We start from the raw sequence: 12,953 nt of genomic DNA, 5'->3' as shown, positions 1-12,953 counted from the left end.
GAAATGGAAACACCCTAAACACTGGTTGGCAGGGGACTGTGTCCTCATGGCACAGCCATATAATGGGAAACTAGGCAGGAGAAGAATGAGGTGGACCTTGAGATGTCGAGTTTGTTGGGGCGTCCCTGGTGGCGCAGTGGTTAAGAATCCACCTGCTAATGCAGGGGACACGAGTTCGATCCCTGGTCTGGGAAGATCCCACATGCCACATGCCATGCGCCAGAACTACTGAGCCTGTGCTCTAGAGCCCTCATGCCACAACTACTGAGCCCATGTGCTACAACTACTGAAGTCCGTGCACCTAGATCCTGTGCTCTGCAACAAGAGAAGCCCACCACAATGAGAAGCCCACTCACGGCAGCGAAGAGTAGTCCCCACTTGCCGCAAGTAGAGAAAGCCCATGCGCAGCAACGAAGACCTAATGCAGCCAATAAATAAATAATTTAAAAAAAGAAAAAAAGCATTTGTTAGGTTGACTCTAAGAAGGGGCAGGGTGCGATAAATGCTTATCCTAGGATCCACTTTGTGTAGCTATGAACTGTGTATGTGTGTGTATCTTTTTTGCAAGTAAGTGAAAGGGGAGGGGGCAGGTCACGGAATCCTGCCCGCCCTCCAGGGCTGAGCTCCACGTTCACAGGCTGTAGAAGCAGCTCCTGGTGGCTCTGTGTGCCTCTCCATACCTCAGTTTCCTGAGCTGTACAAGGAGGATGATTTGGGGTTGCCGTGTGGCTCACATGAGAAGGTAACTGTGAAGGTCTGGCGCATACAGGTCTTAGCAAATACTTGCTTCCGTTCTTCAACACACCTGTTCCATGAAGCTGTTCCTGATTCTCTGTCTTCACGTCTGCTCTCCCCTCCACCTCAACAGCCAGAAATAGTTCCTCCCTGCTCCTCCAGGGTTTCTCTTAACCAGCTCTGCTTTACTAACCCCCCGCCAAGCCCAGGACGCCTCCAAGAGGACAAGGACCCTGCTGCTCTTCTGTTTCTGGCCAGGTGCTCACCATCACCCCCTGGGTGGGGCAGGTTCTCAAGGTGTTTTTTTTTTTTTGCTTTTTGATTCTTTTTTTTTTTTTTTAATTTTCTTTGTGTAATTTCAAGGATACATAAATGTATAATAATACCATGATGCCCCAGCTAATAAGTGCTTTCTGATTTCTTGAACAGGTCACATGACCTTGCAGAGCTTTCTGCCTTATAGAGGAGGTGAGATGGGCACACAACACAATATCCTCAGTTCAGTGCCTCGGGAAAACTGAACTGGGGGGAGTAGAGACAAGGGGATAGTGGTGAGGTGGCCTTTTCACAAAACACTGGTCCTGTAGCGATGATTTTCAAAACAAAAACATGAACAGTTGGGGTGGGGTGAATTGGAAGATGGGGCTTGCCATATATACATTACTAATAAGAAAAAAATATCAAATTGTACACTTTAAATATATGCAGTGTATTGTATGTCAATTGTATCTCAATAAAAGTTCTTTAAAAAATTTTTTTTAAAAATTAACAACAAAAAAATGAAAGGGACGCTTCTATAAGTTATGAACATGCAATAGCACCTATCTTCCTTTTAAAAGCTTTAGTTTTAGCTTTGAGAAATCTGAGTTAAACTCGCTTAACTTCTTTCCCACTGCATCCAACCATACAGATTAAATCCTACAAAGAAGGCATTGGGAACCAGCTGTGAAGCCCGTGTCTTCCAGCCTCGCTCACTAGAGCAGCAGCTCCTAACCTTTTCAGCACTTCAGCCCCTTTTGTTATATGTCGTGGTAGAGAGCACAGTGAGAATCTACATTGCCTAGTTCAAATGCTACCACATACTACCTGTGTGACCTTGGGCAAGTTACTTTATCCCTCTGCTTCCATTTCCTTGTTGAGAGGAAACAGTCGTAGCTACTGAATGATGACAGTTGTAAAGCTCTTAGAAAAGTGCCTGGACACAGTGTTATTGAAACAGGGAAGGTACTGTTTACCTGCCACACCTGCCCTAATCAAGGTTTTATACCACGTTTCATTAGGGTAATTCCTTTTTTTTGCTGCTTAATCAAAGACACAGTTACCACATGGCTCTTCTGATTGGTTTTCTCTTCCCTCCCTCACTCCCCATAACCAGTCACCACCCCATATTCCATTGGGTCTATAGTTGAATCTTAGTTCATGCTTGGGTGGCAGAGGGCAGTAGCTAATTAGCTCCCATGATTGTTGCTATGTGGGAATATAGGCCAAATGGTGCAAAATCTTGACTTTTTTTTAAGGTTTTTTTTTTTTTAAGATTATTTATTTATTTTTGTCTGTGTTGGGTCTTTGTTGCTGTGCACAGGCTTTCTCTAGTTGTGGCGAGTGGGGGCTCCTCTGTTGCAGTGTGTGGGCTTCTCAGTGCAGTGGTTTCTCTTGTTGCGTAGCACAGGCTGTAGGCACGCGGTCTCAGTAGTTGTGGTTGTGGGCTCTAGAGTGCAGGCTCAGTAGTTGTGGCTCAGGGGCTTAGTTGCTGCAAGGCATGTGGGATCTTTCTGGAGCAGGGATCGAACCCGTGTCCCCTGCATTGGCAGGCAAATTCTTAACCACTGTGCCACCAGGGAAGTCCCTGACTTTTTAAAAGAAGTTGGAAATTTGTATTTTTACTTGATATCTTCTGAGGTTCTGTTGTGTTTAATAAGGGTACATGCTTTATACAGCGTATGTGCAGGACAGTCAGATTGTACCTATGAACTCAGCTAAGGCGGGTGGTTTGTAACTTCTCACGGTTCCTCAAACTTAATGGCTATTCTCTGTCTGTCTCCCCACCCCCACCTTGACAAGTACCCCACGGGAAGCCAAATGAAGGTGTTTGTGGAGTTGGGCGCCAGGCTTGGTGTCCTGGCTCCAGTGCACCAACTGTGTGACCTTAAGTAAGCTCCCAAACTTCTCGGAGCCTCAGGTTCTCATCTGTGAATGAGTCAGCCATCATGCCTTCTGGAGGCTTGATGTGATTCACACAGAGCGTTGAGCAGGGTCCAGCCTTGTAATCAGTGCTGATGTTCCAAGGAGCCTTTGTCGTCTCTCTCGGGGGACTGACAGGCCTGGTAAAGTCATTCTCCTTTGCCCTCCAGGTCCAGTTCGGCCATGCTGGAGCTTGTGCCAATCAGGCTTCTGAAACTGCAGTAGCCAAGAACCAGGCTTTGAAGGAGGCTGGAGTGTTTGTGCCCCGGAGCTTCGACGAGCTTGGAGAAATCATCCAGTAAGTGGATGTGGTGGAGAATGCCACCTCCCTGTCCCTTTCCCAGTCCCTCCCAAGGACAGCAGCCTCTCCGAAATATAGGTTTCCAGTATTCCTGGTTCCTCTCAGGTGTCTAAGGCAGCTCTGCAGATGATCCAGGGTTCTTTCTTTTTTGGCTTTCATTTTGTTTGTTTCTAGAAGCAGCAGTTACAGGCCATTCAGACAGGTGTTAAAACATCGTTTCTGAGCCTACCTACTTGGGCCATAAATGAGAGAGGAGCACAGAAACATTTAGAAAGTGTTGCCTCTGATTGATTGATGAAGAGCCACTGGATAAGCTATTGTCTCTTCCCTTTCCTCCCTTCTGGCCTTCCTTGGCCTCTAGATTCAGCCTTTCCCAAAAGCCCCATTCAGAGATGGTGGGGTGGGTCTTGGCTAGAACCTGTTTTCATTTACTTCTGGGGAATCCACCTGGAAACTGCTGACAGGAGGAGATACAGAGCTGGGAAACTCTGGGGTTACTGGAGGAGCATTTGTGGGATGGCTTAGAAGAGCCCAGAAGAATCAAATACCCATGGATGTCTTTTCTCCTCCCCTTTCCCTGCCTCCCAGGTCTGTGTACGAGGATCTCGTGACCAGAGGGGTCATCGTACCTGCTCAGGAGGTCCCACCCCCGACGGTGCCCATGGACTACTCTTGGGCCAGGGTAGGTGCCACGCGTGTCCCTGAATGTGTGGGGGAGGTGTGCTGGAGCTTGTGAGGCGACCCCTTCTAACCAGCTGGTGAAACAAATGCAGGGCCCAGGAGGGCAGGGGGTGGCGTGTATCTCCCACAGCTGCATGGCCTGACCTGGAAACGGGGCTGGGGACAGATGGGTGTTCCCTAGAGCTGTGTGCACCTGCTAAGAGATTTCAGGCTACTTGTCTAAGGCGGGGGCATAGATAAAGAGTGAATTTTCTTACATACAAGAACTCTTAGAAATCAGTTTTTTAAAAGACCAGTAACCCATTAGAGAAATAGATAGGAGATATTCTTTCAACATAAAGAGAAGCTCAACTTCACTCTTTAAAAAAGAAACCAAAGTAGAAACTGTGAAACCCGTTTTCCCCTACAGGTCAGCAAAAGCCAAAAAAAAAAAAAAAAAAAAGATTTCTGTGATCTGTTGTTTGTATGGGTGTAAGGAGGCTGGTATATTCATTCGTTGTTGATGAGAGTGGATTGCCTTTCTGAGGCAGTTGGGTGTTATCAATCTACTTTAACAGCGCTTCTGCCTTATGGCCTGGCAATTCCAAGTCTGGAAAGCTCCTTCAAGCAAATGCTTGCATATACACACTTGTTCGAGCATATCTTTCTAGTTGATGGTCATCAGTGGAGGAATGGCCAACCTGCAGGATTATCATATGAGGGGATACTCTACAGCAGTCAAAAGGAATGAACTAGATCTACATATGTGCCAACATGTATAGAGCACAGATTCATTGAGTGGACAGCACATTATAGGACCATGTTTCTATTATAATTATGAAAAGTGTAGGCACGCAGAACAACGTCTGTTCTCCATGTGTCTGTGTATAAATAAAAGTGGAGAAAGAAAGGTCCAGAAAGACGTCCACTAAACTAACAAACACAAAGGCAGAAAATCAAGATGGGGTGGAGGTCAAAGTAACATGACTTTACCTGTACTTAGTGTGAGTTTTTAAAAAGGAGAATGTATTCATGTTGCTTTTGTAATTAAAACATAGCTTCAGAGCATTTCTTAAGTTCAGAAGGGATAATTGAAGAAATGGACTTGGACAGAGTGAGTTGATGCTACCCTTCATTGTGCCCCAACTCTGGAAATGGAAAATTCAGGAGCTCAGTCCTCTTCCCCCAGGGAAAGGACATATTGAGGGGGTCCCCCATTTCCGCAGCCACGTGCCTTGTTACATTGTGCTGGGGGATTGGCAGCTGTGTGTAGAGTATTTGAAAATTGTCCCTTTGGATTCATTCTTCCATTTCTTAGCCAGGCGCCCAGGGGCTGGTTACTCTGTTGTGAGGTTAATTGAACCCCTGGATGCCAACAGCTTAGCGTACTGCCTGGGCCCGCAAACGCTTGGTAAAGACCAGCAACAGTGCCCAGGCTGAGCGGGTGCTGTGGCATGCTTGCTTCTGTTGTCTGCACCCCAGATGATCTAATAAAAGGGCTTTTGCGCGTCCTTCTTGGGAGGACTTTGAGAGTTGTCGCCTAGCCACCAGAATTTAAGACCCACCTGGGACACTGGTTCTGGGCACAGACAGTGGGGCTGTTCTGGGAGAACCTCTGTGGTCGCCACAGCTCTGCTTGCCTCTGCCCCCATCTCTGCTCAGGAGCTGGGCTTGATCCGCAAACCTGCCTCGTTTATGACCAGCATTTGTGACGAGCGAGGACAGGAGCTCATCTACGCAGGCATGCCCATCACCGAGGTCTTCAAGGAGGAGATGGGCATCGGCGGGGTCCTGGGCCTCCTCTGGTTCCAGAAACGGTGAGGCGCGGAGGGCAGAAGATGGGAGGGCCCTGTGACTCACAGTTAATTTTCTTCCCCTGACACGGGAGTCGGGGTGGACAGCCTTGGGGAACATGTCCAGGGCCAATCTTTATGGCCACAGATCAGTTGAAAGGTCAGAGGAAGGACGTACAGGCTGTTCGTAAGTCTTCTAGCGACAGGCCAGCCTTAACCCAGAGAAGTAGAAAGCAATGACCTCATCGGAGATCTTGGATCAGCCCCTTTCCCGTGAGAACTTTTTCTGTGGGGGGAGGCGGGGGCTGCTTTAGGTCATCGTTGCTGTGTATGGGCTTTCCCTAGTTGTGGTGAGCGAGGGCTACTCTGTTGTGGTGCATGGGCTTCTCAGTGCGGTGGCTTCTCTTGTTGCGGAGCACGGGCTCTAGGTGCACAGGCTTCAGTAGTTGTGACTCGTGGGCTCAATAGTTGTGGTTCATGGGCTTAGTTGCTCCGAGGCATATCGGATCTTTCCGAGCCAGGAACCCATGGGAACTTTTAAAGACATGGGCCAGAGTAAAATGCAGGCGTCTTGAGAGAAAGGTAGGGGTTAACAAGGTAGGCGATGCATCTAGTAGCTCCTTTTTTTTTTTTAAAGAGATGGTTTTTGGGACTTGCCTGGCAGTCCAGTGGTTAAGACTTTGTGCTTCCACTGCAGGGGGCACAGGTTCAATCCCTGGTTGGGGAACTAAGATCCCCATGCGGCACAGCCAAAAAAATAAATAAATAAAAATAAAGAGAAGGTGAAGCACAGAGTCTTAACTGCTGGACTGTCAGGGAAGTCTAGTAGCTTAAAAGAGTGCAGGCCTGGTGGAGTTGTTGACAGGCATAGTTAAAGTAACTTGTATTGTGCCCTCTGTAAATTTGTGTCTCATCAGCCTGCATGGGGGAAAAAATTGGTTTTCTGAGCAACTCCCAAGCTTAGTCCTCCTCTGGGACTGACAGCTGGGGCGGGGGATGGGGGGGGGGTGAGTACATGGTCACAGAGCCCAGGCTTGGGGTTGCTCTGGGCAGAAAGCCAGGTGGAAGTCTCGGTTTGTGTCATGCCCTCACCCGCAGAGAGATGGGTCTTGGTCCTGCTTTGGGCCCTTCCTGGGAAAAGTTCAAGGGTTGTAACACTTGAGCAGGTTTCACTGTGTATGCTCTTGCATTCCCATGGCTCCAGGCTTTGTTTTGTTTGTTTGTTTGTTTTTTCTTTTGACCAACCCACAGTGAGGCTTGCGGGATCTTAGCTCCCCCAACCAGGGATGGAACCCTTGCCATCAGCAGTGAAAGTGCAGAGTCCTAACCACTGGACCGCCAGGGAATCCCCCAGACTTTGTTCTTAATCACCAGCTGGGAGGCCGATCGCTGCACTGTGAGAGGGACAGGGATCTCACCTTCTCTCTCTCTGGCATGTGGGGAGAAGTAACCGCAAACACAGGTCACATACTGTCGCAGCAACTCACGCTGAAAACCACTGCCTAAACAAGAGATTTCAAACAAACCCTGCTTGCCTACCTCAGTTTTATGTTTCTTTATGTTTAAAGATTATTTATTTATTTATTTGGCTGCGTTGGGTCCTCATTGCTGCAGGCAGGCTTTCTCTAGTTGTGGCGAGTGGGGGCTACTCTTCGTTGCATTGCGTGGACTTCTCATTGCAGTGGCTTCTCTTGTTATGGAGCATAGGCTCTAGGCGCACAGGCTTCAGTAGTTGTGGCTTGCGGGCTTAGTTGCTCCACGGCATGTGGGATCTTCGTGGACCAGGGATTGAACCCATGTCTCCTGCATTGGCCGCGGATTCTTAACCACTGCACCACCAGGGAAGTCCCACCAACCTCAATTTTAAAAGCAATATTTGCTATCGGCAACATCCAGAGCCACTCCTCAGTCAGGAGGCTCTGACCTGGCTTGGGAGGCTCTTGCCCTTCTTGAGTTGGCGTGACTTGTTCAAGGAGATGGGAGACAGGAGGACCGTGGCCTTGTCAGCCTATCTCCTGTTCAGCCCCTCGCCTTTGTTCCAGCTCTCCTGTCCCTGCCCCTTTACTCGCCCTCCTCCAGGTTGCCCAAGTACTCCTGCCAGTTCATTGAGATGTGCCTGATGGTGACGGCTGATCACGGGCCAGCCGTCTCAGGGGCTCACAACACCATCATCTGTGCTCGGGCCGGGAAGGACCTGGTTTCCAGCCTCACCTCAGGACTGCTCACCATCGTGAGTGCTGTCATCCTGGGAGGTGCCCAGCGGGGACACTGGGCTTTGGCATCTGCCGCTTGGCTGCAGTGGGATCCTGGAGGGAGCGGTGGAGGGTGAGACCCCGTGCTGGGGGCTGTTCAGGGCACGCTAGATTGGCCTGCGAAGCTAAAGGGGACTCTGACAGCTCGGGGCGACATGGGCTGGCTTCTCCTACAGGGCGACCGGTTTGGGGGTGCCCTGGACGCAGCAGCCAAGATGTTCAGCAAGGCTTTTGACAGTGGCATCATCCCCATGGAGTTTGTCAACAAGATGAAGAAGGAAGGAAAACTCATCATGGGCATTGGTCACCGGGTGAAATCGGTAAGTTGTCGCCCTCCTTAAGGCACTGGATCTACAGGGCGGCTGGGGACAAGAGAGCACTGATCTAGCTGGGCACACCCAGGCTCTCGGCTTCCAACATGCAAAGCTTTGTTGACAGATGCCAACACTGAGGCAATTGTTTTTTCCATTATAATACAGATTGCCCTTAAACAGTTTTTATCATGTTCAATTGCGGTGTGAAAATATGATGAACTGGGAACTTGGTAACTTTAGCTCCCCAAGTGACTCTTAAAGGAGAAAGGACCAAGGTCAGGATTAAAGGGACATACGGTTACTAGATAATGCTGCAGGCTGCAGTAACAACTCCAAAAATCTCAGTGGCTCCTGGTGCCGAGTTGTGTTTAGGAATCAAAGGCAACGAGAGAAGAGGAAGCGGCAGATGCTCAGGGGGCTACAGGGACAGCTCGGGGTCCTTGGCTCTGTAGCTCCAGAAACCTCATTTAGTTGGTCTCTCCGCCGGCCTAAGCAGGGTGTAGAACTCACATTAATACACGAGGGTCATGCGTGTGATCCAGGCATCCCCGTGCTGGGTCAGCTCAGGGCAGATCCAGAGGCGGCTGGATGGCAAAGGCTGAACCGGGGACAGTGGTTCATTCTGAGGGACGTTGCATCTGGGCTTCACAGACCTTGGCTCAGCCACCCCAGCTCCCGGCAGACAGTGCACGGACAGCACAGGGCATCTGCCCAAGCTAGTGCTACCACGCCCAGTCTCTGGGTGCCTTCCTTTCTGGAGTCCATCCTCATCTTGCGTGTCTTGGCCAAGGGAGGAGGTCACTGTGGTATCGGGACTTGGCGCCCATCCATCTCACTCCCCTGCTGACAGGTGATCGCTGAGTGTGGGTCTCTGAACAGAGGGTTCATCTCCACTCATTGCAGATCCAGAGGTTTTCCTGGAATTTCTGGGGTGCTTTGCTGCCCCACTGCCAACATGTGCTTGCTTAGTTAAAGTCTAAGAACCTTGCAGAACTTGGTTACAGCCTGACTAGGTTACTGATGTGGTGGGCAGCATGGCTAGTGGCTAGAACCTCAGCCTTCCCATTGGAGAGTGGGCATGCCAGCCCCATGCTGCTTTCTTTTTTTCTTTTGTTTTTATTATTATTTTTGCCACGCTGCACGGCTTATGGGATTTTAGGTCCCCAACCAGGGATTGAACCCAGGCCCTTGGCAGTGAAAGCGCAGGGTCCTAACCACTGGACCGCCAGGGAATTCCCACCCCCTGCTGCTTGACCCCATAGAACCCATGGCTAACTTATCCAACATCTCCACATCAAAACCCTTAAACCTCACAGCAGTGTCGTGATCTGTGCTACATGCAATCACACACACGGATCGGGTGCCTGAAACACACCTCCTGGATATGACACGTATGGTTGCGTCCACCTGTGACACGAGCAGGGACGTGTCTTTTAACAGCGGTGTGAAAGCAGGCTCCTCTGTAACTGTGGGTCACTTCCTAGATAAACAACCCAGACATGCGTGTGCAGATCCTCAAAGATTACGTCAGACAGCACTTCCCTGCCACCCCCCTGCTCGACTACGCGCTGGAAGTAGAGAAGATTACCACCTCCAAGGTAAAAGAAAACGTCCCTAATTCCCAAATCAGAGATTTGGGTGAATTTCTCAAGGAAAATGTGAGAGCCAGGTTACATTTTGACTGTGCAGCTAAAATCGAACCTGGTTTTCTGGAAAATTTTGTTTCTTTTGCTTAACGAAGTTCAATAGACATGCTCCGTGTCAACTAGAGGTTGGGTCCTTTGCTAGATACTGGGAATTAAGTATGACACAGTCTTTCCTAATCAACTGGAATGTGTTGGTGGGAGGTTTTTAAATGGTGGTCAGGAATTCATAGTAATAGTTTTAATAGTAATCGTGGAACATTACGAGGAACAAAAATGAGTAATAATGACAAATGCTTTGAATTTTTTTGCCTTCCCAGAAACCAAACCTTATCCTGAATGTAGACGGTTTAATTGGAGTTGCATTTGTAGACATGCTTAGAAACTGTGGCTCCTTCACTCGGTGAGCTTGCAGCTATTTTCTTCTTCCTAATGTTCATTGATTTTTCTTGTTGATTCCTCCCAATTCTAAAAGCAATGCACACTCATTAGAGAGGATTTAGAAAATACGGAGAGGTATAAAGAAGAAAAAAGTGCCTCTGTACCTGCCACTCAGAACACCCTTCTTTTCTACTTTGAGTCCAAAGAGAGCTAGCTTCTCATTCCTGGGTAGAAATGGTACTGAACTGGGGAGGAGGGCAGTCATGTGAGCAGTTTTAAAACTACAAGTGGATTGTGTGTTGCAGGGAGGAAGCTGATGAATATATCGACATCGGAGCCCTCAATGGCATCTTTGTGCTGGGAAGGAGTATGGGCTTCATCGGTGAGTTGGTAGTAAGGGTTCTGTTTGTTTGGTCTGGGTATCTTTTGTGTTTGTTTGGTTTGGTTTGGTTTTACCCCATGGTTCAGATATACTGTTTACCTGTGTGGTCAGTTCCCATAAGAGAGATGTCACATTATCTTAATCATTGTTCCTAATCCTTCCTTTCTTACTTTAACTTCCGCCTTATCTTTATCTTTGTTCCCTTGTTCTTGGAAATGAGTTTGATTGCTAACCTAGGAAAACAGAATGAAGTCCAATGGTTCCCTTTTACCAAGGCCTGTGGGATGCATCTGGATGTACTTGCCCATTTTTTCTTTTTTCTTTTTGTATTATTAAGATCTCTCTTCCTTATCTCCTCCCCCTCACCAAAATTTAACAAACTCACCAACTCTTAACAATAAGAATACAATTTCTCCATTTTAGGACACTATCTGGATCAGAAGAGGCTGAAGCAGGGGCTGTATCGTCACCCATGGGATGATATTTCATATGTTCTTCCGGAACACATGAGCATGTAATGGAGCCAGGAACCCTGTTACCGTAAAGTGAAGACGAGGACTCCTCCCCCGGGAAATAGCTGCAGACAGCTGGCACTGGAGCTTGCTTAAAGGATGGGCCTGGAGTGTGGACAGACACCGAAGACCAACACCCACAGGCTAACACTGTTCAGTCTACACAGAGAAGCTTAATTTTTTTATAAGCATAGAAATAGGAACCCAGCCAGTACTTGTGAGGTTCGCTCTGCTACCTGCTGTATTTATTATATGGAAGCATCTACGCACTGTCAGGATTGTGTTTTTCTTCATTGTAGGGTGTTACAATGTTGCTTTCTTTTTTCCATTAGTTAAAAAAATGTTTTTCCCTTGAAGGAAGGGAATGACACTTTTAAGACCTCAAGCTACTTTCCATTTAAAGGACCCCTAATATCTTGTTTTTTCCATTTCCCTTTTCTTCCTCCTCATATAAGCTGAAGAGCATTGTATTAATCTGATTTTTTTTTTTAGCATCTTTTTGTATGTTGTGTGTTAAGTGTTCGGTAGCCCCCTGAAATGTTCCATGTTGCAGACCAATGTCTGCTTATGTCAGGGGGACGGGACCATTGCATCCTTAGCCATTGTTACAGAATATGTGGAGCAGTAATTTAAAATGTAAAGTTGTAACATACACATGTTTCAAAAGGAAGTGCAAAGCAAAAAGCTGTGAAATGTCTTGTGTCTTACATTTTCTGTATTTATGCAACTGACTTGTCTGTTATTGACTCCTCTCCAGCCAGTTTGCATCTGTAATCCACAAAGATTCTGGGCAGCTGCCACCTCAGTCACTCCCCTGTATTATCATAGTTGGGTTTAAATAAACTATACAGTAACAATGAAAACATACTGCTGTCTTATGTCATCTATATCCTTTCATCTGCATTCCTTTGAAATGTACTCTCTGATAGTTTTACTACATGTCATTTTTAAAATGTATTCATCCATCTCTTAAAAAAAAAGAATCGAAATACTGTCTTCAAAAAAACCCCACCATCTTCTCCCGTGAATTTGTACCTCCCAGTTCTCAGTGAATGGGAAGCAAAGCTTTACTTACTCAAGCCAAAAGCCTGGAATTCATCCTTTCCTTCACTTATCTGGTTGCCAGGCCCCGTCAGTTTACCCTTTAAGTAGCCCTTTGATCTATCTGTATCTGGTCTGCTAACTTCGTGCTCCTAATTCCACTGTTGTCCCCTTACAGCACATTCTCCACGTAGCCACCAGCGTTATTTTAAAACACGCACCTGACTGAGCCACTCCCTTGCTTAAAGCTCCAAAGTGGCTTTTATTCATCTTTTAAACAAGTATTTACGGAACAGTAATTGTGGACCAAGCACTATGTACAACACCTGACAAGTATCTCATTTAATCCTCACAGCGATCTAGATAGTATCCCGTTTCTAGAAGATAAATTAGTTCAGAGATAATAAGTAACTTGCTCACCCTCATCCACTTAACTGGGGCTCAGTCTCAAGTGTTTTTTTTTTCTTTTTCCATTTTTACGCCAAGGCCATTCTAAACCTTTAAATAAAAATCCAATGTTGCCACCCAAGGCACTAACAATGGGTGAGGGTCTAAAGTGGCTTTTGTTTTACAAAATGACCACAGAGAGCCCGCTGCTCTCTAAGGGGAAGGAAACAGTCCTCCTCCCACCGGCGTGTGGATGGGCGGCCTCCGGGGGCGGTAGTCATAATCCGGGAGCAGAACGGTTGCACCTTCTCTGAGGGGCACGCGTGAAGGCGGGCGCGGCTGCGCGTGCGCAGACCCAGCGGCGGACGGCT

The 12,953-nt window shown here is 47.6% G+C and overlaps 1 protein-coding gene across 2 annotated transcripts in view; it reads left to right on the top strand.

Moving 5' to 3' along the window:
- The window catches only part of ACLY (ATP citrate lyase), a 40,073-nt gene extending 28,056 nt beyond the window's left edge, over positions 1-12,017 (top strand). For both annotated transcript variants that reach the window (XM_057715059.1, XM_057715057.1), the window contains 9 exons: positions 3,087-3,214; positions 3,806-3,899; positions 5,540-5,694; positions 7,750-7,900; positions 8,099-8,242; positions 9,721-9,834; positions 10,200-10,282; positions 10,566-10,642; positions 11,066-12,017. In XM_057715059.1, the coding sequence (XP_057571042.1) occupies positions 3,087-3,214; positions 3,806-3,899; positions 5,540-5,694; positions 7,750-7,900; positions 8,099-8,242; positions 9,721-9,834; positions 10,200-10,282; positions 10,566-10,642; positions 11,066-11,160 (1,041 nt within the window). In that variant the 3' untranslated portion in view covers positions 11,161-12,017. The remainder of the gene's footprint in view (positions 1-3,086; positions 3,215-3,805; positions 3,900-5,539; positions 5,695-7,749; positions 7,901-8,098; positions 8,243-9,720; positions 9,835-10,199; positions 10,283-10,565; positions 10,643-11,065) is intronic.
- Positions 12,018-12,953: the final 936 nt, after the last annotated feature.

The sequence above is a fragment of the Hippopotamus amphibius genome, chromosome 17, assembly GCF_030028045.1.
Source record: "Hippopotamus amphibius kiboko isolate mHipAmp2 chromosome 17, mHipAmp2.hap2, whole genome shotgun sequence".
NCBI classification, from domain to species: Eukaryota; Metazoa; Chordata; class Mammalia; order Artiodactyla; family Hippopotamidae; genus Hippopotamus; species Hippopotamus amphibius.
The sequence above is the reverse complement of the archived record's forward strand: the minus strand, read 5'-3'. Positions and strand labels throughout refer to the sequence as shown.